Source organism: Ranitomeya imitator, chromosome 9, assembly GCF_032444005.1.
Source record: "Ranitomeya imitator isolate aRanImi1 chromosome 9, aRanImi1.pri, whole genome shotgun sequence".
NCBI lineage: Eukaryota > Metazoa > Chordata > Amphibia > Anura > Dendrobatidae > Ranitomeya > Ranitomeya imitator.
Genome location: NC_091290.1, coordinates 53276821 through 53304159, shown reverse-complemented (window position 1 = coordinate 53304159; position 27339 = coordinate 53276821). Strand labels below are relative to the sequence as shown.

Sequence of the window (27339 nt, the reverse complement as noted above, 5' to 3'; positions counted from 1 at the left end):
TACACAAAAGAAATATTTTATTCCTGAGATGCACAAGAGACAAATACTAATTGGAGTAAAGCATTCAATAACTGACAGCATTTTATACAATTCTTTCTGAATGCGCTACATCTTAAAGATACTCAGTGCTTGTTACATTTTATTAAAGACAAAATTATTATTATTTTGCAAAATTATTAAACAATTCCATTAAGCTGAACATAATTATGCATGTAACAAAACTAAAGTTCTGTTAGGAAGTTTTAATCAAAGACAAAAAAAAAAAAGAAAAGTATTTCTATAAAACTTAATGAATAGAGAATTTTTTGTTGTTGCATTTTTTTTTTTTGAGAGTCAAAATACCCTGTAGTTGCCATAAATATTCTAAAGAGAGAAGAAATTGCTGATAATTTACGCAAACGCCACAACCAGTATCCAATGATTAGAAATATCAACACCTCCGACACCCACCCCCACACGGCGCCAGCTTTCTCAGTCATTTTCTCGGTGGCCTTGCTACAGACATCTTTTCTTTAGGCTTGTATCTTTAAATTAATTAGCGAACGCCTTCCAAGAGGAAGCTGCCCGTAGAATAATCAGGTCATGTTTTCAAAGAAATTAAGTGGTTAAAAGTGAAGTGGTTAAGAGAAGTTGAAAAGTTAGAACATGATTCTAATGTCCATTCCTTACATTACATGAGCCCTTATTCGGGCAGGTTACGGAGCAGACCCATGTGATAAACGTGTGTGCACATACCCCAAAAGAAACTTAGCCAAAAACAAAAAAAAAAAAAGAATATATCTGCAGAAGAATAAATCTAAAGATGCAATTTCTTCTTTCCCAGCTGGGGCAGTAACAGATCTAGACTTTTCTGGATATCTAGTCTGGCACACAACGCCCTGCTTGTAGAGCGACAGACCACAGGTACAGACTATGTTTTGGATAATGCCACTGGATACGCTAGGAGGTGAGGAGTGCAAGACATGGCAAGCTGTAAGAGGGAACACAAGGGCATTGAAGAATTGCTTTTTCTAAGAATCCCAAAGCACGTATAGGTGGGCCAGGGCTCTCCGAGGAGTTGATGAAATCACTTGGCTTTTGCAAACCCAACACGATCATTTGCTCGGTCAAAGACTGTGTAATATTGGCCAATGAACACATCTCCAATGATCCACAGTGGTCCAGCCGGAGGAGGAATGTCGAGGCCCATGAAGCCACTTATGCAAATGGTACGGCCAAACTGCGACACCTGAAGAAGAACGAAGCACGATGATGCCAATGACCTACTAGTATTATACATGCAAGTGCGCACCTTCAGAACCTCACCTTCAGCACATACTGCTCTGCCGTCAGGCTGTACTCCAGGCCTCCCAGTCTGAGTGTAACTACCGGCATTGATGGGATTTTATCACACAGCACCATGTACTACAAGAGACAAAATGCGTATCAGCAGGAGCTGCCGTGTAGAAGCCCCCCACACTGGACTAACATGAGCACTGCATCCAGTCTACTCCTCCACGGTCAGGCCGTACCTCTCCATGGATCAGCGGAATGGCTCCAATAGCTTTCTGCAGCGCAGTCACCTCTTCCACTGGACCAATCATTAGCGAGGTTCCCGTATCCACAATGGCTTCACAGCCACCTTTACATAGGGCCAGCTGGTCGCCAACACCCAGTCTGCAGGGAAGGAGATCGTTACTTGGTTTCTGGTCTAAACTACAAGTCTGCAGCAGTCACTGTGTAACTGCAGACTTGTGAATCCTCACTTTGCGCATGCAGCACTGAGGATTCTCCAGTGTCGGCGGTCACGTGCAATATACATGCACCAGCCAGACGTTTCCGGCCTCGCTCAGTTCACCACTCGCATCCAGTCGAGAGTATGTAGATCGCACATGACCACTGCTGACAGTGCCCAGGATCCTCACAGCATGCTTTTACAGTATACAGGCCAGTTTTATGGCCTGAGTATGTACAGACTGGAAGGTGGTGGGCCCACCAGCGAACTTACCAGCTGCCCCAAGGTCCAGTCCAAGCCTGCACCCAGTGACAACACGCTCTTACAATTCAGTCCATCATATAAACTATTCCCACTTTACTTACTGGTCCATACGGATCTGCCAATAAGCCTTACGAGTCACGTTCAAGTAGTTGAAGTCTCCAGTGAAATATGTTGGGTCAGTGCCTCCAAGTAACAGTTCTCCTCCAGGCTCAGAGTCTGGGTTCCTAAGGAAAGGATTGTCGAAAAATCCATTAGAAAAACAGTATAAAAAGAAACACAATTCATATTCCCAGCATGCAAGGTAACATCTACCTGTGAGAAGGAAAATCAACTATTCTAATCTATTGTATGCCGGCTTTTAAAAAAAAAAAAAAAAAAAAAAAAAATTTTTAAACTTTCAGCTTGGAATATTCTGTAGGCAAAATATACTGTGGAAACCAGACGTCTTGATGTGTGCAAGATTCAGAAGCTTGTGCTTGAAAACTAATGAATTGTTTAGATTTTGCTCACGTGTTTAACCATTACTGATGTGCTATGTTATTTTGGATTGGAAATGAGCTAAAGACCAATAGCTAGAGTGCTCACTTAAAGGGAACCAGTCATGTCTCAGAACACTATTAACCAGCAGATAAGGGGTTAATTTGTAGGTTAGTAGTGCTCCAACGCCATGTGGCAGCTGCACTGAAAGTCCCACTGCCAGGAGGAAATGCACTTTATTCCTCCCAGCCATCTCTAGCTTTCAGTCATGGCGTTGCAGCTTCAGTCACCGCTCAGTACATAGTGAGCGGTGGCTGTACTCATGATCAGGCACTGACTGACAGTCGACAGCAGTGAATCAGTACAGAGCCGGCTGTCAGTCTGTGCCGAGGTGTGGATACATCCGCTGCTCACCAAGTACCAAGCATTGACTGAAGCCACAGCTCCATGACTGGAGATGCTCAGGAGGAATAAAGTTTCCCCCCTGCTGTTGGGCTTTCAGTGTGGAGGCCACTTGACTTTAGAGGGCCATTACCCTGCAGATTTACACCAAAGGTTAATAAAGTTTTTATTTTACACACCAGCTTCCCTTTAAAACCTTTTGGAGGCCAAGTCAGACTTTATGAACCCCAATTCCCTAGTGTACTATGATGTTCTTACAGTCAATGACAACAAAAAAAAGGGTACAAGATGCATTTCAGGTGAAGTTTTGGGCCAGTCTTATCACGAGAGGAGTTGGCTACTGGAGATTTGTACCTGTTCAAGTAGAAGGAGAAGACCTTATCATCTACAAGCTTCTGATCCATGATGTCATCAAAAACAGTAGGTGCTCCATCTACGGAGATTCGGGGATAGGCCATGCCCAAAATGCCATCAAACTTTGCTGCCACAAATACAATACCGGGTTGCTTTATGGCTTCTGCAAAGAGCTGGCCTTTTATTGCAAGGCTTCCGATCTGAAAGAAAGACGCAAATGTCTAAAAGGAGATTTTTGTGTACTCACCGTAAAATCTTTTTCTCCGATCCAATCATTGGGGGACACAGGACCATGGTCGCGGAGAGCACAGCAAGGCTGCTAAACAGCTTTCCAGAGAACGGCTAATTCCTCCCCGGGGACACAGGCACAGGACCGTGGGTAAAATGCTTCAAGAAAGCTTAACCCTTCCCTGCGTATACTGCCCGCTCTGTCTCCAAAGACACTGTCTCAATCCAAGGAGACTAAAAAGGGTAACAAGAAGCACAATTTACTTTTTCCCCCGATGGCATCCGAGATCATTTGGTCTAATTTTTCTCCAAACAAATCGACCAGACTGGTAGGGCAGAGATGTCAAAGAACGCTTGGAGGCCGAATCTGCTCGCCAATCCCTGAGCCACAGGGCTCTTCTAATGGAGATTGCATTTGCGGCTGCCTGTGCTGCGCAATTGGCTGCATCTAGCGAGGCATTGACTACGAAGTCCCCAGCTTGGGCTATCTGGTTAGCCAGGATGACCGCTTCTGGAGGTAAGTCTCTAGCTTGCATGGTCGTGGAGAGCGTCTCGGCCCAAGCGACCATAGCCTTAGCCACCCAAGAGGCAGCAAAGGAAGGAAGGAGGGAAGCTCCTGTGGTCTCGAAGACGGAGCGAGCCAGATAAGAACCCCTCTGACCGCCAGATTGATTAACAGAGGAGCCGTCTGACAGGGACAGGATGGTTTTGGAAGCGAGATGTGACACAGCAGGGTCGACTGAGGGGGACTGCAGCCAGTCCTTGATTAGGTCCTGAGAAAAAGGATATTTGGCCTCTATGGGCTTTTGACCCAAGAAACGTTTATCGGGACGATCTCTATGTTTTTGTACAATTTCCTTGAACTCAGGATGAGTGACAAAAAAACTTTTGGACACGTTTAGTCTTTTTGAACGACACCACGTGTTCGGGCATAGCCACGGATTCCTTGGTCACCTTCAGGGTCTGGTTAACCGCCTCTATGAGAGAGTCGAGTGTCTCTTGAGAGGGGGAGAAATCCTGGACGTAAGAATCGTCGGACTCATATTCAGTCGTCCAGGTTGTCTGAGGAAGGGGACCGGGACGCAGAAAAACCAACTGGCCCGTGGTCAGAGGAAGAAACATGGGCCCGTTTTCTGGAACCCCGAGAAGGAGGAGATAGCGTACGCCCCCTGCTGGTGGATGGATCTGTACCGTCGCCCGTATACACTGCGGACTGACCTGAAGGGGGGCCCCGGAGGGAATCAACCGCCCTGACTAGAAAATCCATGGATCGTGACAGAGAAGCTGCCCACTCAAGGAGACTAGGCTCCACAGGGTCGGTGCCGGTATCGGCGGGAGGCGGCTGCACAGGGGCCGGGACACAATCCGCACACAAAGGACTAGTGTGAGCTCGGGACAGGGCCGCATTGTAAGTGGCACATACAGTGAAAAATACTGTGCGCTTCTTGTTACCCTTTTTAGTCTCCTTGGATTGAGACATAGTGTCTTTGGAGACAGAGCGGGCAGTATACGCAGGGAAGGGTTAAGCTTTCTTGAAGCAGCTTACCCACGGTCCTGAGCCTGTGTCCCCGGGGAGGAATTAGCCGTTCTCTGGAAAGCTGTGTAGCAGCCTTACTGTGCTCTCCGCGACCATGGTCCTGTGTCCCCCAATGAGGCGTAGGAGAAATACCTTCGGTCCGTATTAGTCAAAAAATAAATTCCCACACACTTTTACTTAAGATCATATAAGCTTTGTGGCATGAAATGTCCCAGGAAGTAGAGCAACAGGACAAGGTCCAAAGGTTCTAAAACTCTGTCCTGTCCGGCTACTTCTCAACACTGCCCACAAAGCCCCAGGTACAACCTACCGACACGGTGTCCTGGCTGATGTATCCCGACAGGCTGCCGCTGCCATATTGGATGGCGAACTCTGTACCATTCTTAACGTAAGTAGTGGATTTGGAGGAATCGTACTTATGGTGCACCCCTAAGCAAAAAGGAAGGAAGGAGCAGCGGAATGAATGATCAAACCATCTAATAGTACTAATACAATGTACACATATAACCCACAACCCCTGGTCTGGAAGCTTTGTGCAGTATTGCAAATCAGCCTGATTATAATACAGATGAGCTGCAATGTCAGATGCAACTTAAAAGCACAGCCAGGAATTTTTTTATTTTTTTTTAACCCTCTACAATCCCCCTAGCCTTTGTAAATTGAAACCAGGCCTTAAACATAAGAAGGCCGGCACTCACTTGTAAGTGTAGAATTCATTCTATGCTCTTCAAAAGACAAACAGGTTTCGCGTCTCGGCTTAAAAGGATATAGTCTAAAAACCTAAAACAACAGCAAACTCACAGCAGGCAATGTCTGTAAAAGAGCAGTGGACTGATGGCACCCAGAGGTTGGAGGAACCAGTGTCAAAGACCACCATGAAGGATTGTGGAGGGGTTCCAATGCCAATCTCACCATAATATTGGGCCTGACAAGAAAGCAAGAGAAGACAAATCTAAGTCTAAAAACAAAAAAAACAAAAAAAAAAACACTACACACACACAAACAAAAACAACACACACATCCTATAAACAAGTGACTGCAGCAGTGATCGCACAAGAAGTTCAACGACGTCTACGTTTACAGAATTCATGGTCAAATATCCACCCATCAGTTTTTTTTTGGCATGTCAACCATCGCAATGCAAAATAAACCACAAAAATTGTAAATTAAAGTTGAATTTAGGAGATAGTTACACTCATCAGGGGACACTGATATATTTGCAAGAGGTAAAGATAGAGGACGGTTGTGGGGAAAGCCTGGAGGTGATGAAACATTTGTGGCCTCGATTGTTACATGTAGCAACCTGAAAGCCCCGACAGAGGAAATGGGCACAGGGAACTAGCCGCTGATCTGTTCACTGTTCTGCCAGCTGCTGCAACCAGATTAGTGGGCGAGCAGTGCAGGCCGCTGAAATTGCTGGCTTTGAGGCCATGCTCACATGTTGCGTTTTGGCAGCTTTTTTTTTTTATGCAAATCTTCATCTGCGTTTTCACAGCACCAGCAAAGTCTGAGATTTAATAAGTCTCACGCACACACACCTTGTTTTTTTTTGTGCCTGACAGTTTTTTGCAAAATGCAACATGTCTCTTGTTTCAGCACTTTTCACCCATTGAAAGCAATGGGTGCTGCGTTGTTGGTGCCAAAACCTGATTAAGTTGAACCAGACCTTTTTTTTTTTTGTGCACTAAACTTTAATCAGCATGCAAAAGAGACAAAATGTTCCCTGACAAAATCACAGAAAAAAAATTAACACAAAGAAACAAATTTCCTGTGACCCTTAGGCTATGTGCACACGTTCAGGAATTCATGCAGAAAATTCCTGAGAATTCCGGACATTTTCTGCATGAAATCCACAAGAAAACCGCATGCGTTTTTGCCGCGGTTTTGCCGCGTTTTTTTCCGGACACTTCCCAATGCATTTTGGAGTGGGAAATCCACAAAAAAAAAAAAAAGCAAAAAGATAGAGCATGTCCGGATTTTGTGCGGTATGCGTTTTTTTTGCGGAAAAAAAACGCATCATGTGCACAAAACATGCGGAATTCATTCTAAATGATGGGATGCTTATTGTAGGTGGTTTTTTTGCGGTTTTATAGCGTTTTTATCGGGAAAAACCGCGAAAAAAACGCAACGTGTGAACACAGCCTTAGGGTATGTGTCCACGTTCAGGATTGCATCAGGATTTTGTCAGTATTTGTAAGCCAAAACCAGGAGTGGGTGATAAATACAGAAGTGGTGCATAAGTTTCTATTATACTTTTCCTCTAATTGTTCCACTCCTGGTTTTGGCTTACAAATACTGACATAAAATCCTGACCAAATCCTGATGCAATCCTGAACGTGGACACATACCCTTAGGCTGTGTGCATACGTTGCAGATTTTTCGCCTTTTTTTGGTATAAAAACGTGAAAAAAAAAAAAAAAAAAAACACATACGGTACATTATGCATCTCATCATTTAGAATGCATTCCTCAATTTGTGTGCACATGATGCGTTTTTTTCCATGAAAAAAACGCATTGCGGTAAAAAACGAAGCATGTCCATTAATTTTGCGTAATTTTTGCAGATTTCCCACTATATTATTGCATTGGGAACCTCCGGAAAAATCCGCAAAAAAAAAAAAAAAAAAAAAAAAAAAAAAAAATGTCCTGTTTTGCTCAGGAAATTTCTGCAAGAAATCCTGAACGTGTGCACATAGCCTAAGCGGCTCCATTTTTCAAGGGCTGGGTGATTTGTTTTTTTTTGTGAGCGGAGCTGATGTTTTTATTGATACTATTTTATGGTAGATACAATGCTTTGATCACCTGTTAGTGAATTTTATTGCAATGTTGAGGCGGCCAAAAAAAGCGTAATTCTGGATTTTGATTTTTCTGGTTACACCGCTTACCTACCGAATTAATTCTTTTTATATTTTTGATTTGGAATGTGGCGATAACAAGTGTGTACTTTATTTTTATTTTGAATGGGGCAAAAGGGGGTGTATGCATGTACAGGTCCTTCTAAAAAAATTAGCATATAGTGTTAAATTTCATTATTTACCATAATGTAATGATTACAATTAAACTTTCATATATTATAGATTCATTATCCACCAACTGAAATTTGTCAGGTCTTTTATTGTTTTAATACTGATGATTTTGGCATACAACTCCTGATAACCCAAAAAACCTGTCTCAATAAATTAGCATATCAAGAAAAGGTTCTCTAAACGACCTATTACCCTAATCTTCTGAATCAACTAATTAACTCTAAACACATGCAAAAGATACCTGAGGCTTTTATAAACTCCCTGCCTGGTTCATAAAGGTACCTTCACACATAACGATATTGTTAACGATATCGTTGCTATTTGTGACGTAGCAACGATATCGTTAATGAAATCGTTATGTGTGACAGCGACCAACGATCAGGCCCCTGCTGGGAGATCGTTGGTCGCTGAATAAAGTCCAGAACTTTATTTCGTCGCTGGACTCCCTGGAGACATCGCTGGATCGGCGTGTGTGACACCGATCCAGCGATGTCTTCACTGGTAACCAGGGTAAACATCGGGTAACTAAGCGCAGGGCCGCGCTTAGTAACCCGATGTTTACCCTGGTTACCATGCTAAAAGTAAAAAAAAAAAAAACACTAGATACTTACCTACCGCTGTCTGTCCTCCAGCGCTGTGCTCTGCTCTCCTCCTGTACTGGCTGTGAGCCGGAAAGCAGAGCGGTGACGTCACCGCTCTGCTTTCCGGCTCACAGACAGTACAGGAGGAGAGCAGAGAAGCAGAGCGCAGCGCTGGAGGACAGACAGCTGTAGGTAAGTATGTACTGTTTTTTTTTTTTTTACTTTTAGCATGGTAACCAGGGTAAACATCGGGTTACTAAGCGCGGCCCTGCGCTTAGTTACCCGATGTTTACCCTGGTTACCGGCATCGTTGGTCGCTGGAGAGCGGTCTGTGTGACAGCTCTCCAGCGACCAAACAGCGACGCTGCAGCGATCCGGATCGTTGTCGGTATCGCTGCAGCGTCGCTAAATGTGAAGGGGCCTTTACTCAAAACCCCCATCATGGGTAAGACTAGCGACCTGACAGATGTCAAGAAGGCCATCATTGACACCCTCAAGCAAGAGGGTAAGACCCAGAAAGAAATTTCTCAACAAATAGGCTGTTCCCAGAGTGCTGTATCAAGGCACCTCAATGGTAAGTCTGTTGGAAGGAAACAATGTGGCAGAAAACGCTGTACAACGAGAAGAGGAGACCGGACCCTGAGGAAGATTGTGGAGAAGGACCGATTCCAGACCTTGGGGAACCTGAGGAAGCAGTGGACTGAGTCTGGTGTGGAAACATCCAGAGCCACCGTGCACAGGCGTGTGCCAGAAATGGGCTACAGGTGCCGCATTCCCCAGGTAAAGCCACTTTTGAACCATAAACAGCGGCAGAGGCGCCTGACCTGGGCTACAGAGAAGCAGCACTGGACTGTTGCTAAGTGGTCCCAAGTACTTTTTTCTGATGAAAGCAAATTTTGCATGTCATTCGGAAATCAAGGTGCCAGAGTCTGGAGGAAGACTGGGGAGAAGGAAATGCCAAAATGCCTGAAGTCCAGTGTCAAGTACCCACAGTCAGTGATGGTGTGGGGTGCCATGTCAGCTGCTGGTGTTGGTCCACTGTGTTTCATCAAGGGCAGGGTCAATGCAGCTAGCTATCAGGAGATTTTGGAGCACTTCATGCTTCCATCGGCTGAAATGCTTTATGGAGATGAAGATTTCATTTTTCAGCACGACCTGGCACCTGCTCACAGTGCCAAAACCACTGGTAAATGGTTTACTGACCATGGTATTACTGTGCTCAATTGGCCTGCCAACTCTCCTGACCTGAACTCCATAGAGAATCTGTGGGATATTGTGAAGAGAAAGTTGAGAGACGCAAGACCCAACACTCTGGATGAGCTTAAGGCCGCTATTGAAGCATCCTGGGCCTCCATAACATCTCAGCAGTGTCACAGGCTGATTACCTCCATGCCACGCCGCATTGAAGCAGTCATTTCTGCCAAAGGATTCCCGACCAAGTATTGAGTGCATAACTGAACATTATTATTTGATGGTTTTTTGTTTGTTATTAAAAAACACTTTTATTTGATTGGATGGGTGAAATATGCTAATTTATTGAGACAGGTTTTTTGGGTTATCAGGAGTTGTATGCCAAAATCATCAGTATTAAAACAATAAAAGACCTGACAAATTTCAGTTGGTGGATAATGAATCTATAATATATGAAAGTTTAATTGTAATCATTACATTATGGTAAATAATGAAATTTAACACTATATGCTAATTTTTTTTAGAAGGACCTGTATGTATGTATGTATGTATGTATGTATGTATGTATGTATGTATGTATGTATGTATGTATGTATGTTTTTAAACCTTATATACTTTTACTTGCTTCAATAGTGTCCTTAGGAGACGTAGGGTATGCGCACATGGTCAGTATCGGCAGTGCTTTGGTGGCAGCACATGTCCCCTGCGTCCAAAGTGCTGCCAGCTTTTGAACGCAGGTGATTCTGTATATATTCATTGAACCGTGAGGAATCACTGCACCCAATACATTGTACAGGTGATATTTATCTTGTGGAGACTGAGCATCTCCACAAGATAAATAGACATGCTGCGGTCTGAAGAGAATCGCCGCATGTCCGTATCCGCAGGGAAGCTGGAAGCGTTTGTGCACGCATAGTGGAGATGGGATTTCTAGAAGTCCCATCCACTATGCTGTAACAACTGGCCGCTGCGGATGTACGCAGCGTCAAACCCGCATCATTTACTGACTGTGTGCTCCTACCCTTGAAGCAGCGATCATCCGGCTTCAGCCTTATGTGTAGCAGAAATGATATCCTATGAACATCAGACACGGGGGTTAGTGACGCGCTTCCGGTAAGTGCGAGTTAAATGCCGCTGTCAAGAGATTGACAGAGGCATTTAACATACCAACAGCGGCAGGTGGATCGTGTTTCCACCCGCTGCTGTCAGATCAGCTGTCCTGTGCTGAGATAATCTTATAAATGTGTCCCTGCTCTGTACTGTGTAATGGCTGTCTGAACATGCAGGAACATGGTCTGATCATCTCACAGCTCCTGGGCAGAGGAGAACACAAAAGAGAGGATACAGACAGGACAGCACAGGAGGAAGCAAAAGAGGATACAGACAGGACAGCACAGGAGGAAGCAAAAGAGAGGATACAGACACGACAGCATAGGAGGAAGCAAAAGAGAGGATACAGACAGGACAGCATAGGAGGAAGCAAAAGAGAGGATACAGACAGGACAGCACAGGAGGAAGCAAAAGAGAGGATACAGACAGGACAGCATAGGAGGAAGCAAAAGAGAGGATACAGACAGGACAGCATGGGATACAGACAGGACAGAACGGGATCACAGATGATTCTTTCTTTGAAGTATAACATTGTTTAAAAACAGAAAGAAAAAGGTTTTACATTACAAAAAGAACCATCTGCGATCCCATGCTGTCCTGCCTGTATCCTCTTTTGCTTCCTCCCCTGCCCAGGAGGGGTGGTATGATCAGAGACCATGTCCCTGCACAGTCAGTCCATGACACCAAAACATTGTTTTGTATACAAGACACAATTTCCTAATTTTTTTTTTTTAACGGACTGTGCACAAGCCTTTTGATAAAAGTATATGTCAATCGGTTCCAACAGGATACAAACGATATGATAAGCGCGCCTCGGCAGGAATGTTTCTGGTAAGATATGATCAGAGGTCCTAATGTAATCTACAGTAGAAGTACATTGGATCATAATAATCAGGTGAGCAAGAAGGTGTGCAGAGTACGTCAGCCTCCAAGAAAACCACACACAAATATACACTTGAATGTTGTAGCAGTAATACAAAAAAAAAAAAAAAAAAAAAAAAAAAAAAAAAAGGGGAATACCGGTATTTATTCTTTTTTTTCTGAAAAACATCAATTTCGTATTTTGTTTATCCTATTTTGCATTGATGGCTGGCATGCTACATACCAATATTTGTCCGAATTATATTTATATATTTTTTTTTAGCACACAGGCTTGTTATTTTAGTTATACACCTTTTCACCGTTTTCTTTTTTTATGCCCATATGACGAAAAAAAATTAAAAAATAAAAACAAAAGTATATGTGTATCTGGTCACCAGTCACTGGCACCATTTCTAGCAATACACCGCTGCCTCTGGTCTTACGCCTTGTAACATCAGAGCAAAGGTAACAGACTGCTTAGCGAGTGCTGCAAAAAGGCGCGGGGACCCCACACTTACATCTAAGTAGTTCAGCAGTTTCTCTGGGGTGGGATCTTTAGCGGCAGGAAATCCGGTATAATATTTGCCATTTCTTCCCACCAATTGCTGCAGGTCAGGGTAAGCACTCGCCATGGTATGGCGGATCGTCGGCATTTTCTTCAGAGGGATCCTGCAGTGAAAGATTCAGACACACAGATTAGAAACAATAGCGCGGATCCATCATTTGCATTTTTATTACGTTACTTCTCTATTGTCTGGTGGCATCAGTTGCCTTTTTCTGCCAAATTCTCCAAAATGGCGCACCCGGTTTATAAATTATTTGCAAAGACAAAAATGGTCTGTTTATTGCAACTTATTATAAAATGGAGCACAAAAAGCCAAAATATCTGTACATAAAAGCAATCCAGGGGAGCCCCAAACACAAAGCGGAGCCCAGCAGGGTATCATGAAGGTCAAAGAGGCCGAAGGTTAAGTACAGTAAAGGGGCCATTATTACCGCTATACTACGCAGCAGCACACAGACTCGTTCTTCCACCAGGGAACTAACAGCCATTACTAAATTATACCATCAGACAGCCTGTGAACACACCCAGAGAGGCTGCAGCACCAGGTCCGGAAGAACTAGAAGTCTCAGCATGCTGACAGCTGCACAGTGTCATGTTTGTTCAGTGCTGTACGGACATACCAAACATTCCTTATCTGCCACGTTCCTGCACTCGACATTCCTCCTATAGCCCCCCACAGGTAAGGCGGCGGTCACACTTATCTGGAAATGTCCGCTACATACCTGGTGCAGACAGGGGAGGGTCCACACAGATTATTCTGGATCAGTTCTTAGAGGAAGAAAACGCAGCATGCACAACTTATCCTTCCATTCTAAATATTAACACACCACCCCGACGCGCGCTGATAAGCATGGGGCTCCGCATCACTTATGCCACAGATACATTCTGGACGTTATCCTATTTTCTCAGCCTTAAGAGAATAGAATTCCATCATTAAAAGCGGAGAGCATCTTTACACCCATACGACTACATCCTATCAGGAAAAGCTTAGTTACAAGCACCGTTTCCAATTCAGGACTCTGGTCATATAAACCCATCCAGAAGGCAAGAGGCCAAAAAATATAGTTCTTACCGATAACGGTATTTCTCTGAGCCCATGACGGCACCACGGAGAGAGGGGATCCGCCCACCAAGGACAGGAAACCTACGGATAAAAAGGCGGTACCACTCTCCTGCATCAGTTGTTTACATAGAGAACGATGGGAGACTACTAAGATATTTGTAAATTTTAACTGTTTAGCATAATAAGATACCGCGTGACTTTAAACTATGAATAGACTATAAATAGACTATGGCACTATTTTAATGTGTGCACCCACAAGTGAAGGGAGGGAATGTACGGGTGCCGTCATGGGCTCAGAGAAATACAGTTATCAGTAAGAACTATATTTTTCTCTGATCGCCCATGACGGCACCACGGAGAGAATTGCATAGATAGTACATTCAGGGAGGGACCACCACCTCCAGAACCCTTTTACCAAAAGTAAGGTCTGAAGAGGAGATTAGGTCCAATCTATAGTGCCTATAGAATGTGGATGGTGAGGACCAGTTAGCAGCTCTACATATCTGGTCAATGGAAGCTCCAGCCTTCTCCGCCCAGGAAGTCGCTACTGCCCTTGTTGAGTGAGCCTTAACCTCCCCGGGAATGGACATCCCCCTTGCCGAGTATGAGAGACTAATGGCGTCCGTGATCCATCTTGCTATGGTGGCTTTAGATGCTTTTTTCCCCTTCCGGGGACCCTGAAAACACACAAACAGAGAGGAATCCTCCCTACTCTCTCTAGTGACTTCTAGGTAATGTAAGAGACATCTTCTTACATCTAGTGTTTGTAGTGTTTGTTCCTCATTTTTAGGATTGGGACAGAAGGAGGGGAGAGATCTCTCTTGAGACCTGTGAAATTTTGAAGCCACTTTCGGGAGATATGCTGGGTCTGTTTTTAAAATGACCCTATCCTCTAGAAATTCTGTGTAAGGTGGGTTAATTGAGAGAGCCTGTAAATCGCTAACCCTACGGGCAGAAGTAAGGGCGACTAATAAAGCTGTTTTGAGAGATAGGTTTTTTATTGTAGATTCGTGTAATGGTTCGAATGGCGAACTAGTCAGGGCTTTAAGGACCAAGTTTAAGTCCCATTGAGGAACAACTTTTACTGGAAGAGGCCTTGATCTTCCTGCCGCCCTGATGAATCTAGAGACCCACCTATTTGAAGCCAAGTCAAAGTTAAATAGAGCTCCCAATGCCGCCACATGAACATTTAGGGTGCTAGTGGCTAAACCCATCTCCAACCCATTTTGTAGGAATTCTAGTATGGAAGCAAGGGGAATTTCTTTCCCTATTTTCTCACCTGAAGACAGAAATTTTTTCCATACTTTGCCGTATTGCTTTGTTGTAACCGGCTTCCTACTTTGTAACAGAGTTGAGATTAACCCTGGAGAGAACCCCCTGCTTTCTAATAATTTCCTTTCAAAAGCCAAGCTGTCAAGTGCAAGTTCTTGACTCGAGGGTGACAGACTGGCCCCTGCGACAATAGATCCTGGCGGTCTGGCAACACCCAAGGGTCGGATATTGACATCTTCCTCATCCATGAGAACCAAGGTCTCTTCGGCCAGAACGAGGCAATTAAGATGACCAGCGCCCCGTCCTCCCGAATCTTCCTCAGCACTGCTGGAATCAGAATAATAGGAGGGAAGGCATAGACCAGATGGTGACCCCAAGATATCAGGAAAGCGTCCACAGCTACTGGGTTCCCCAGGGGAGATAGGGAGCAGAAGGAGGTTACCTTTTTGTTTAGATGACTCGCAAAGAGATCTATTTTGGGAACACCCCATCTTTCTGTGATCTGGGTGAATATCACCTGATTTAGTTCCCATTCCCCCTGTTTTAGGCTGGACCGGCTGAGGAAGTCTGCTTTGTAGTTGTCTACTCCCCTTATGTGTAGGCTTGTTAGGAATAAGAGGTTGCTCTCGGCTATTTGCAGGATTGATTTGGTCACTTCTAGGGTTGAGCGACCTTGACTTTTTTAGGGTCGAGCCGGGTTTCGCGAAACCCGACTATCTCAAAAGTCGAGTCGAGTGAAATCGGCCGATTATGGCGAAAAGTCGAGGATGGATCTCTCCCTCTCTCCCCGTCTGTCCCTGAACTGAAAAGCTGGTGTTACACAGTGCAAATCGCTACAGCGCACAAGCGACAACATGGTGATAGGCGTCCACGCCCCTAAGACCTATGTCATCACTCTGCCCACGCCCCTTCATTGGCTGAAAAAAATGGCACCAAGCGCGTCATACGAAACGCGACTTTGGCGCGAAAGTCGCGTACCGCATGGCCGACCCCACACAGGGATCGGGTCGGGTTTCATGAAACCCGACTTTGCCAAAAGTCGGCGACTTTTGAAAATGAACTATCCGTTTCGCTCAACCCTAGTCACTTCCATTAGATTTTTGGAACGGGTACCCCCCTGGTGATTTAGGTAAGATACTACCACCCGATTGTCCGACATTACTCTTACATGGTGAGAGTGAAGGACCCCCAAGAATTCCTGAAGGGCATATTTTACTGCAAGGAGCTCCTTCATGTTGGAGGATTTGTTTACTGTAGATGGAGACCAAATGTCCTGGGTTACAAGGTCGCCCAGATGAGCCCCCCACCCTGAAGGGCTTGCGTCCGTAGTCAGGACTTTCGAGATCTGAATTACCCATGGGACTCCCTGGGAAAGATTTTCCTGCGATTTCCACCATGTCAGAGAGTGATTGGTGCGAGGAGATAGAATTAACTGCCCGTCTAAATGCCCTCCTAGATGGATTTGCTCCGACAATATCTGCCATTGAAGATCTCTTGAATGTAATTGGGCCCACTGGACTGCGGGGATGCAAGAGGTCATAGAGCCTAAGAGGGACATGGCCTGACGGAGTGTTATGGAGGGGAGAGATTGGGTTCTTGATACTAAACTTTTTAGTTTTTGCATCTTGTTCTCCGGGAGCCGACATTCCATCTAGACTGAGTCTAGACTGAGACCCAAGTACTCCTGGACCTGAGAAGGCATTAGTCTGGATTTTTCTATGTTTATTAGCCAACCCAGATTCTTTAAGGAATGTATCACTATTGCCAGTTGATCCTCGCAATGTTGCGGGGAGGAGCCTATCACCAAGAAATCGTCCAGATATGGAACGATTAGGGTATTTTCTTCCCTGAGGTGAGCCATCACCTCTGCTATCAGCTTTGTGAAAACCCTCGGGGCTATGGCAAGACCAAATGGTAGAGCTGAAAATTGGAAGTGATTTATGACTCCCCTGATGTGAACTGCCATCCTGAGGAATCTCTGGTGATCCTTGTGTATTGGGACGTGATAATATGCGTCCTTTAGGTCCAGGACCACCATGAAGCATTGGGGAAACAACATCTTGATAGATGATTTTATCGTTTCCATCTTGAATGCTTGAACTTCCAGGTAATCGTTTAGTTTTTTTAGATTTATAATGGTCCTGAAGGAACAGTCTGGTTTCTTCCTCAGGAATAGAGGGGAATAGAACCCTTGCCCTCTTTCTTGAGGGGGAACCTCCAGGAGTACTCCCTTTTTTACTAACCCGATGACCTCGTTTTCCAGTGCCAGCTGTTCTTCTGCCGAAGATCTTATAGATGTCATCGTAAAAGAGGGACGGGGGCGTCTTTTGAATGTCAGCCTCAGACCTGATTCTATAATATTCAGAATCCATTGACTGGAGGTGATCTTTTTCCAGGCTGGGAGAAAGAGAGATAATCTCCCTCCCACCTGGGGCGAACCTTCATTGAGAAGGTTTCTTGTTATCGCTGGGGTTTTTGTTAAAGATGAACCCCTTGTTTTTGTTCCTCTTATCCTCCCACTTTCCCTGGCCTCTCCCAGGGTTCTTGCGGAAAAACCTCTTGTTCCGAAAGGGCTTCCGGTAAGAGGGGAGACCTAGAGAGGGAAAGGACTTTTTCTTGTCCCCCGCTTTTTCCAAGATGTCGTCTAATGTGGAACCGAACAAAAACTATCCTTCGCAGGGGATAGTACACAGTTTTGTTTTTGTTTGCAGATCGCCAGGCCAATTCTTAAGCCAGAGGGCACGCCTGGCCGCATTGGCAAACACTGCTGACCTGGCAGCTAGTCTGATAGAGTCTGCCGAGGCGTCAGCCAGAAAAGCCGCCGCTCCCCTTATTACAGGTAATGTCTTCAGCATCGAGTCTCAGGAAGTTTTCCCCTTTAATTGACCCTCTAGTTGATTTAACCAGATTAGGGAGCGGGATGTGCAAGCTGCTGCCACTGCCGGTTTCAGGCCTCCTCCCGCTGACTCCCAAGAGCCCTTGAGGAAGGCGTCCGCCTTCTTGTCCATAGGGTCTTTTAGGACCCCCATGTCCTCAAACGGGAGAGCGAATTTCTTTGATGCTTTAGCTATTGCTACATCTAATTTGGGGGCTTTTTCCCAAAAGGAGCAGGATTCATCCTCGAAGGGGTATTTCCTCTTTGGAGTTAGGAGAGTCTTTTTCATGGGTTTTTTCCATTCCTTCTTAATTAACGCTGCAATTGCTTCATTAAGCGGGAAAGCTCTTCTCTTTTTTTGTTCTAAGCCCCCAAACATGATGTCTTGTGCTGACTTTTTAGGGTGGGAGTCTACTAATCCCATAGTACTCCTCACTGCCTTTAGGAGGCCATCGGTGTCCTCTAGCGGGAAACAATTGTGACCTCCTGAGGAAGAAGTGGATGATGAAGATGAGGAGGAGGAGGAGTCGGAGGATACTGAACTTGCACTATTGCTGTCCGATTTAGAGACTGGGGACGGGGACCTGTGCCTGGTCCTTCTCCGTTTTTTTCCCCCTTTTAAGGGATCTAAAGGTGTCTTCCACCTGTTCTTTAATCAGGTTTTTAAGATCTGCTGCAAACCCGGGCAGGCTTTCGGATACAGTCTGCTGTATGCAGGAATTACATAGCTGCTTCTCCCATGCGGGTGGAAGATCCTCTTTACAGTGAAAAAACAACACAAGAAATAGACCATAAAAGGGGATCACCCAAGGCAATGGATTAAATATGAAAATTACAAATTTTATTAGAATAACACTCATGGACATAGGAAACAACCACATGGAGCACACAATTAAAAGCATTTAAAATTGGTCACACATAGGACCTAGAAACATGAACAAATGGCCCATAATAGAACCCTCCTCCTAGATGCGATCCCTCCCCAAACACACTGTAATGGCTAATAATAATATATAGTACAGTGTAAGATGTCTGCATGAACAGCACTATTGGAATATAGGGTAAAGCAACACAACCTAAGAAGTATAGTTGTGACCATGATATATAATGCACCAGTCTGAATACCTCACACCAGCAGGATTACCTATGTAACACAAATAAGCAGATATGCAAAAAAAAAAAAAAAAAAAATAACCTTTTTGCAATAACATAAGACATAGACAAAAGCTTAATAAAGCATACACAGTGAATCAGATTGATCCCAGACCACACATATAGCATGTAGGTCTACTCCATTAAGGTATAGAGTTGTATATAATGCAACGTTAGTTGTGTAGCGCTTCCACTGGTCTAGTCTAACGTGGTATATAACCTGTGCCATTAAGTTGCAAAAGCTCCCATAGTAAGGGAAATAAAAAGATCTGCTGAGGAGTGAGGATTCAGATCACCAATAACAAGAAACCAGTATGCAAACCCAGGAGCTGTTCAAGCTCTGTACATAGCCAAGGGGGGTATCAACAGGAGGAGCAGAGACCCTACGCGTGTCGCCACACCAGTGGCTTCGTCAGGGGTCCCCTGGGTTTGCATACTGGTTTCTTGTTATTGGTGATCTGAATCCTCACTCCTCAGCAGATCTTTTTATTTCCCTTACTATGGGAGCTTTTGCAACTTAATGGCACAGGTTATATACCACGTTAGACTAGACCAGTGGAAGCGCTACACAACTAACGTTGCATTATATACAACTCTATACCTTAATGGAGTAGACCTACATGCTATATGTGTGGTCTGAGATCAATCTGATTCACTGTGTATGCTTTATTAAGCTTTTGTCTATGTCTTATGTTATTGCAAAAAGGTTATTTATTTTTTTTTTTGCATATCTGCTTATTTGTGTTACATAGGTAATCCTGCTGGTGTGAGGTATTCAGACTGGTGCATTATATATCATGGTCACAACTATACTTCTTAGGTTGTGTTGCTTTACCCTATATTCCAATAGTGCTGTTCATGCAGACATCTTACACTGTACTATATATTATTATTAGCCATTACAGTGTGTTTGGGGAGGGATCGCATCTAGGAGGAGGGTTCTATTATGGGCCATTTGTTCATGTTTCTAGGTCCTATGTGTGACCAATTTTAAATGCTTTTAATTGTGTGCTCCATGTGGTTGTTTCCTATGTCCATGAGTGTTATTCTAATAAAATTTGTAATTTTCATATTTAATCCATTGCCTTGGGTGATCCCCTTTTATGGTCTATTTCTTGTGTTGTTTTTTCATGGCTTAGTATAGTATAGACCAGGTTGGATCCCCGTTTCCTATGTGGTGCCCCCGCTCTAGTTATTAGATCCTCTTTACAGATGGCACAGATTTTGTGCTTTGTTTTACCTACGCTTTTCCTCCCCTAAAAAAAGACAAATAATAATCTTACTGTCTCTAACTTTCACGAAGATCAACTTACCACCTCCAGGACCCATAAATACCGGTTGGGGATTCTCTGCCTCTGGCTTTTTCCCCCCCGACGCCGTGCTGGACTCCTTGCTGTGTTGAGACCTTTGGCGTTCTTTGCTGGTGTCCTGGTGACCTTTCTGCTGTCGCCTCTTTTGCTGCTGCTGCGGCGATGCTATAGGTGGAGGTGATTCAGGCAAGGGAGATGCCGGGTCGCTCATACTGCTGCTGGTCTGCTGTCACTGCCAATAACGCGTGCTGCGCTGCTGCTGCGACAACTAGTAGCTCCTAAGGCTCTTGCCGATATACTGCAGAGCCACTGGGAGGAAGTAGATTCTCCCTTTTAAAGCTCCCGCCGCTTTTTTTTTTTTTCTCGGCGCCTGCGCAGTAGCGCTCAACCGACGGCGAGGAGCGTTGAACACCGGCGCTTGCGCAGTAGCGCTCAGCCGACAGCGAGGAGCGTTGAACGCTGGCGCCTGCACAGACGCTTCTGCGGCGCCTTTGGAACGCACAAGCGTCAGATCGGCGTCGCCTGCGCAGCGGCGTCCAGACAACGGCGAGGAGCGCCGAACGCCGACGCCTGCGCAGTCGGGTTCCAGCGTCTCGCGAGACCAGCTTAACTCCAGGCATGCGCCGGCACTCAAGATGGCCGCCCAGAGTGCAGATATGGCGCTGCTGACCGGCATCCCCGGTCCTATGCAGACCCTACCGCGCGGCTCTGCATGCCCGATGGCAGTGCAGTGTGCAGGCTGACGCGTGCTAGGGGAGGGCCGCGCCGCACCTCCCGCAACCACAGAGGGACCCCCCTGGATGTTGCCGCTGCTGCATCTTACCTGGGGAGGTGACCGCGAACTCCTTGTCACCTCACCCACTCACCCTAGAGGCCCACTAGCCCCCAGCGGTGGTGCTTCGGGTCACCACCCCAGCTGAGGCAGAGGGACCCCAGCTGCCTGAGTCGGACTGGTTGGCCCCGGAATTCCAACGTCGAACTGGTAAGTCCGTAGGTCTCCCATCAAGGACAGGAAACCAACTGATGCAGGAGAGTGGTACCGCCTTTTTATCCGTAGGTTTCCTGTCCTTGGTGGGCGGATCCCCTATCTCCGTGGTGCAGTCATGGGCGATCAGAGAAATAATATAGATTATACCAAAAAAGTCCAAAATACTCTGGTAACGAAATAAATCAACATTCAGTGACCGATCAGCGTGGTGATTATAGCGCCACCGCAGGACCAGGCAAGTCCCTGCATTACACCGGCAGCTGTAGGATGGGTTACACATTCAGCTTATGTGCTAGAAAACGTATCCTTAAAGAGAACCTATCACCAGGAGAGCGGAACATGTTTATAAAGGCCCTTCATACTCACCAGGGTTTTGCCACCTAATCTGAGAACAGTAAATGTAGAGACAGAGACCCTGATTCCAGTAATGTGTCACTTACTGGGCTGCTTGCTGTAGTTTTGATAAAGATTTATCAGCAGGAGATCATTAGAGGACTAGTAAACCTGCTGACAGGTAGTCCTCTACAATCAAGAGATCTGTACAACCCCGCCCCCACCACTGATTGGCAACTTTCTGCCTATGCACAGTGCATACACAGAAATCTGCCAATCAGAGGTATGTGGGGTTACACAGTGCTCAAAATTCAGAGAACTGCAGCAGATAAAATAGAGATTTAACCAAAACTGCAGTAAGCAGCCCAGTAAGTGATATGTTGCTGGAATCAGGATCTCTGCCTCTTCATTATGCTGTTCTCTGGTAGCAAAGACCTGGTGATTTTTCTTGTAGTATTTAGTTTGGAAATTGCTGAAAACAATCCATCTCTGAAGCTTTAATCCCAAGTGCAGGGGCGGACAGTGCGCTTCCAGCTCCGATGCCGGTTTCCTTATTTCGCCGCCTGCTTTTGGCCTCCAGTCTTTGACTGACATCACTTTCCTCAGTCTGAAGCATCGACTCATTGCCCAAAGTCGTCTCCTCAGAAGGGGCAGTGCACAGAGGTTTCTAGCAAGAGGGTGGCGCATGCACGGCCCCCCATCTGATGAGCAGACCCCAGGTGATGCACAGAATCAGTCCTCTCAGAGGGGGCTGAGGCCGGGGCTTGTAGCAATCCGCGTGTGCACTGCCCCGTCTGCTGAGATGACGCTGAGCCTGCGCATTAAGGGGGCTTTAAAAACCATGCATTTAGTTAGGGGTCCAATTCTCTGATGACAGGATCCCTTTAAAAAAGGTTCTCTGGGATTAAGAAAAATAAAATAAATATATATATATATATATATATATATATATATATATATATATATATATATATATATATATATATATATATATATATATATATATATATATATATATATATATATATATATATATATATATATATATATATACTATTGAACCCGTTCTATGCCCGGGTGGCTAGCATCTATATTGGTATATGGTCTCCATCCTGCGCCCGTTCTGTCATGTGCTGCTCCCATCCTGCGCCCGTTCTGTCATGTGCTGCTGCCATCCTGCGCCCCCGTTCTGTCATGTGCTGCTCCCATCCTGCACCACCATTGTATTATATGCCCCCCATAAGATGCCCCATACGCTGCTGTTTATTATATATATATATAAAAAAAAATACCATACTCACCTATCATCGCTGGGCGCCGAGTGCTGGGGGGCCTGAGCAGGCGGGGACACCGGCGCGCTGTGGGGGTCAGGTGCCGGTATCACCGCTAGCTCAGGCCCCCGACACTTGCTATACTCACCTGTCTGTCCCGTTCCAGCGCTGCGCGCCGCCATCTTCTGGCTCATCTGGCTGTGACTGTTCAGTCAGAGGGCGGCGCCCTCTGAACTGTGAACGTCACAGCAGAGGACCCGGGAGACGGAGCCGCACGCAGCGCTGGAACGGGGGACAGGTGAATATACTCACCCTCCTGGCGGTCCCTCCTATCCGGTGGAGATCGCGGTGTGCGTTCAGTGTTTACGCATACCGCGATCTCCTGGGAGCGTCACTGTGAGGCCCAGACTACGCCGGCGCTTGCGCAGTCCATAAAGGCTTCGGACAGAGTGACGCTCCCAGCGTTATAATATATATATATATAAAAAACAATCAGCACTCCCAATGTGAACACGTGCAAGCTGCAAACTGCAACATACAGAGAGAAAAAAAATCACAGCAGCACATGTATATGAATTGGCCATGTGAAAACACAAACAAATATACATTTCTCAAAAATATTTTTCACATTGGGAGTGCTGATTGTTTTTTTTTTTTTTCCTCTATTTGTATGGATGTGGCTGCATCCAGACTGATCTTGCACTCCTCCCATTGACCTTGCAGGTGGCGATAATCAACTCTACCTGCCCATAAATTGTAGGCTTAGCCCAGAGTGACATGTTTTGTCCAGAGTTGTAGGCTGGTGGCCCAAGAGTGGCATCTATGGTAGAGTAGGACCCATCAGGGGGAGATCACCTTGCCGTGGTTGATGGACATACATGAATTGGCCAATTTATGCGCTAAGAATCTCCATTTCATCTTTAACTGTAAGTTTTCTGAAAAAAAACCTTTTTGAAAAAATATTTTTGAGAAATGCATATTTGTTTGTGTTTTCACATGGCCGATTCATATACATGTGCTGCTGTGAAATATATATATATATATATATATATATACGCGTTAAGGCACACGTTCAAGATTTCTTGCAGAAATTTCCTGAGCAAAACCGGAGATTTTCTGCAAGAAATTCACATGCGTTTGATGCGTTTTTTCCAGAGCTTCCCAATGCAATAAAAAGCGGAAAAAACGCATCATGTGCACAAAAATTACGGAATGCATCCTAAATGATGGGATGCATAATGTATGAGTTTTTATAGCGAAAAAAACGCAACGTGTGCACACAGCCTTATGCAGCAGGAGAGGCTCAAAGATAGAGACGACATTCACCACCGAATCTCCATACAGATAAAGGGGTGTCCGGCGTGAGGTCCATCTATGCAGGCCGCTCGCTGTGACTGTGCACACTGTCAGGATTCCTCCCTAGTGCCAGCTGTGCAGCCCTGATGCTTCTCTCAATGTTCACCACCCAGACTGCACCACCCTCAGGTTACCCACGGTCACAATGTGATGTCTGGGTGCTGTGCGGATGGCGCCCCCCTCAGGTTACCCACGGTCACATTGTGTGTCTGGGTGCTGTGTGGTTGGTCCCCCCCTCAGGTTACCCACGGTCACACTGATATCTGGGTGCTGTGCGGATGGCGCCCCCCCAGGTTACCCACGGTCACATTGTGTGTCTGGGTGCTGTGTGGTTGGTCCCCCCCTCAGGTTACCCACGGTCACAATGTGATGTCTGGGTGCTGTATGGTTGGTCCCCCCCTCAGGTTACCCACGGTCACACTGTGATGTCTGGGTGCTGTGCGGATGGCGCCCCCCTCAGGTTACCCACGGTCACATTGTGTGTCTGGGTGCTGTGTGGTTGGTCCCCCCCTCAGGTTACCCACGGTCACACTGATATCTGGGTGCTGTGCGGATGGCGCCCCCCCAGGTTACCCACGGTCACACTGTGATGTCTGGGTGCTGTGCGGATGGCGCCCCCCCAGGTTACCCACGGTCACATTGTGTGTCTGGGTGCTGTGTGGTTGGTCCCCCCCTCAGGTTACCCACGGTCACACTGATATCTGGGTGCTGTGCGGATGGCGCCCCCCCAGGTTACCCACGGTCACACTGTGATGTCTGGGTGCTGTGCGGATGGCGCCCCCCCAGGTTACCCACGGTCACATTGTGTGTCTGGGTGCTGTGTGGTTGGTCCCCCCCTCAGGTTACCCACGGTCACACTGTGATGTCTGGGTGCTGTGCGGATGGCGCCCCCCTCAGGTTACCCACGGTCACATTGTGTGTCTGGGTGCTGTATGGTTGGTCCCCCCCTCAGGTTACCCACGGTCACATTGTGTGTCTGGGTGCTGTGTGGTTGGTTCCCCCCTCAGGTTACTCACGGTCACACTGATATCTGGGTGCTGTGCGGATGGCGCCCCCCCAGGTTACCCACGGTCACACTGTGATATCTGGGTGCTGTGCGGATGGCACCCCCCTCAGGTTACCGTTGTCCAGATGTCTGGGTGCTGTGTGGATGGTGCACTGCCAGGATTCACCACACGCCCAGTAAATCTTTACAGGCAGTTTTCCATCAGAGATGAGAATTCTTCTGACATCAGGGAATCAGCACTGAGATCACCGTGTCGTCTTGTGTGCGGAGATGGAGAGTTAGGCTACTTTCACAGTAGCATTGTGCGGGGCAGCGTCGGGTGCAGCCGCGGCGACGCATGCGTCATGCGCCCCTATATTTAACATGGGGGGGGGCGCATGGACATGAGTTGTCTTGCGTTTTGTGACGCATGCGTCATTTTGGAGCAACTGTCAGGGCGCAGAGGATGCTGCATGATGCAGTTTTTTCTGCGCCAAAAGTCATGCAAAAATGAACGCATGCGTCATAAAAAGCTGCGTTGTGCATGCGCTTTTGCATGCGCCGCACAACGCTAATGTGAACGTAGCCTTACAGGTCTGTAACAACTATAGGAAACAAGTGTGTTGATGAGCTGCAGTGACAGGCAGGGGGCGCTACAGGGCCCCTCATCCAGCTCACACCCACCAGCGACCACGCAAATCCCCCTCTGCCTCATGGACGGGGATGAGGTAGTCACAAAGCCCTCAGGTAACTGTGTGACCTGCAGGGGGCAGCACCGCACACGTCACTACAACCCCCAGCTTGACGCCTGTTGGTGGCATGCTGGGAGGTGTAGTCGCTCGGCGGCTATACACACTGATTACCCTTCTCACCTGACGAGCGCAGACCCGGGCTGTCCCGCCAGAGCGCACAGCAGCAGCAGCGACCATACGAGCAGCGACTCCATGACAGCAGCGATTATCCTCAACTACTGCGCACCGATCACAAGAGGTCAGCTGCCGGCGATCACTCCCCGCCCTCTTTTACCACGTGACCTGTCACCTGACCCGCCCGTCACCTGACCGGCTGGTGTGTTTACCGCATGACTTCCGCTCACCAGCGCCCTCTGGTGGCCGTGATGTAGAAGTTCTGTCATCAGTGCTGTTAGTAGGAGCCAGAACCTCCCCCAGCCCGCAGCCATGTTCCTTCCTGAAGGAGGAAAGTTCTGTGGATTAGCCAGGGGCTTCCAAGAGAACGGGCCTCAGGTTCACTTTCCCTGGGGCAAAGATTCAATTTACAGCTTTAGGGTATGTTCACACGTTCAGGATTTCCATCCTTTTTTTTTCAGTACAGTTTTTTTAAAAAACTGCAGCTCTTGGCAGAAATCGCAGGTCCTTTTTTTGTCCTTTTTTGATGCGTTTTTTGATGCGTTTTTTTATCCTTTTTTTACTGTGTGTTTCCTAGGAAGCTTTTTAGGGCTAAAATGGCTGAAAATACCCTAACCCTACCCCTACCACTACCCCTACCCCTACCCCTACCCCTACCCCTAACCCTACCCCTAACCCTAACCCTACCCCTAACCCTACCCCTAACCCTAACCCTACCCCTAACCCTAACCCTACCCCTAACCCTAACCCTATTCTAACCTTAGTGAAAAAAAAAAAATTCTTAATTTTTTTATTGTCCCTACCAATGGGGGTGACAAAGTGGGGGGGGTGTCATTTACTATTTTTTTATTTTGATCACTGAGATAGGTTATATCTCAGTGATCAAAATGCACTTTGGAGCGAATCTGCCGGCCGGCAGATTCGGCGGGCGCACTGCGCATGCGCCCGCCATTTTGCAAGATGGCGGCGCCCAGGGAGAAGACGGCCGGACGGACACCGGGACGCCGGGTAAGTATAAGGGGGGGGAGATTAGGGCACGGGGGGGGCATCGGAGCACTGGGGGGGGGCATCGGAGCACGGGGGGGGCATCGGAGCACGGGGGGGCGGGATCGGAGCACGGGGGGGCAGCCACACTCCGCCCACGCACTTCCGCCCGCTCCCCCGCACTTCCTGCTGCAGCGGTTCTGCACATCAAATCGCAGTAAAACCCGCAGATATATTTTTGATCTGCGGGTTTTACTGCGATTTTGACCTCACAATGGAGGTCTATGGGTGCAGAACCGCTGCGGTTCAGGAAGAAGAATTGACATGCTCCTTCTTTTTTCCGGGAGCTATTCAGCGCGGCTTTTTTTTTACAATTTCCGGACCATGTGCACAGTGTGTCCTGTTTTCCATAGGGTACAGTGTACTGTACCCTGCATGGAAAACAGCTGCGGAACCGCAGCGGCAAAACCGCCGCGGTTCCGCGGTAAAAAACGCACTGTGTGAACATGGCCTTAGGGTATGTTCACACGTTCCTGATTTCCATCCTTTTTTTTTCAGGACTGAAACCGCAGCTC

General features: G+C 46.6%; 1 protein-coding gene across 2 annotated transcripts; it reads right to left on the bottom strand.

Moving 5' to 3' along the window:
- Window positions 1-25947, bottom strand: LOC138649388 (cathepsin D-like). Of its 2 annotated transcripts, none has more exons than XM_069739751.1 (9): window positions 25787-25947; window positions 12263-12413; window positions 5778-5901; window positions 5287-5405; window positions 3212-3411; window positions 2080-2202; window positions 1512-1656; window positions 1306-1404; window positions 1-1228 (listed from the first exon to the last, which is right to left on the bottom strand). In XM_069739751.1, exons 1-9 carry the CDS (start codon window positions 25858-25860, stop codon window positions 1067-1069), a joined length of 1197 nt encoding a protein of 398 aa, XP_069595852.1. In that variant the 5' UTR covers window positions 25861-25947; the 3' UTR covers window positions 1-1066. The 2 variants fall into 2 exon arrangements, with proteins under 2 accessions (XP_069595852.1, XP_069595853.1); XM_069739752.1 differs by lacking the exon at window positions 25787-25947 and adding an exon at window positions 13382-13422.
- Between the last annotated feature and the right edge of the window lie 1392 nt (window positions 25948-27339).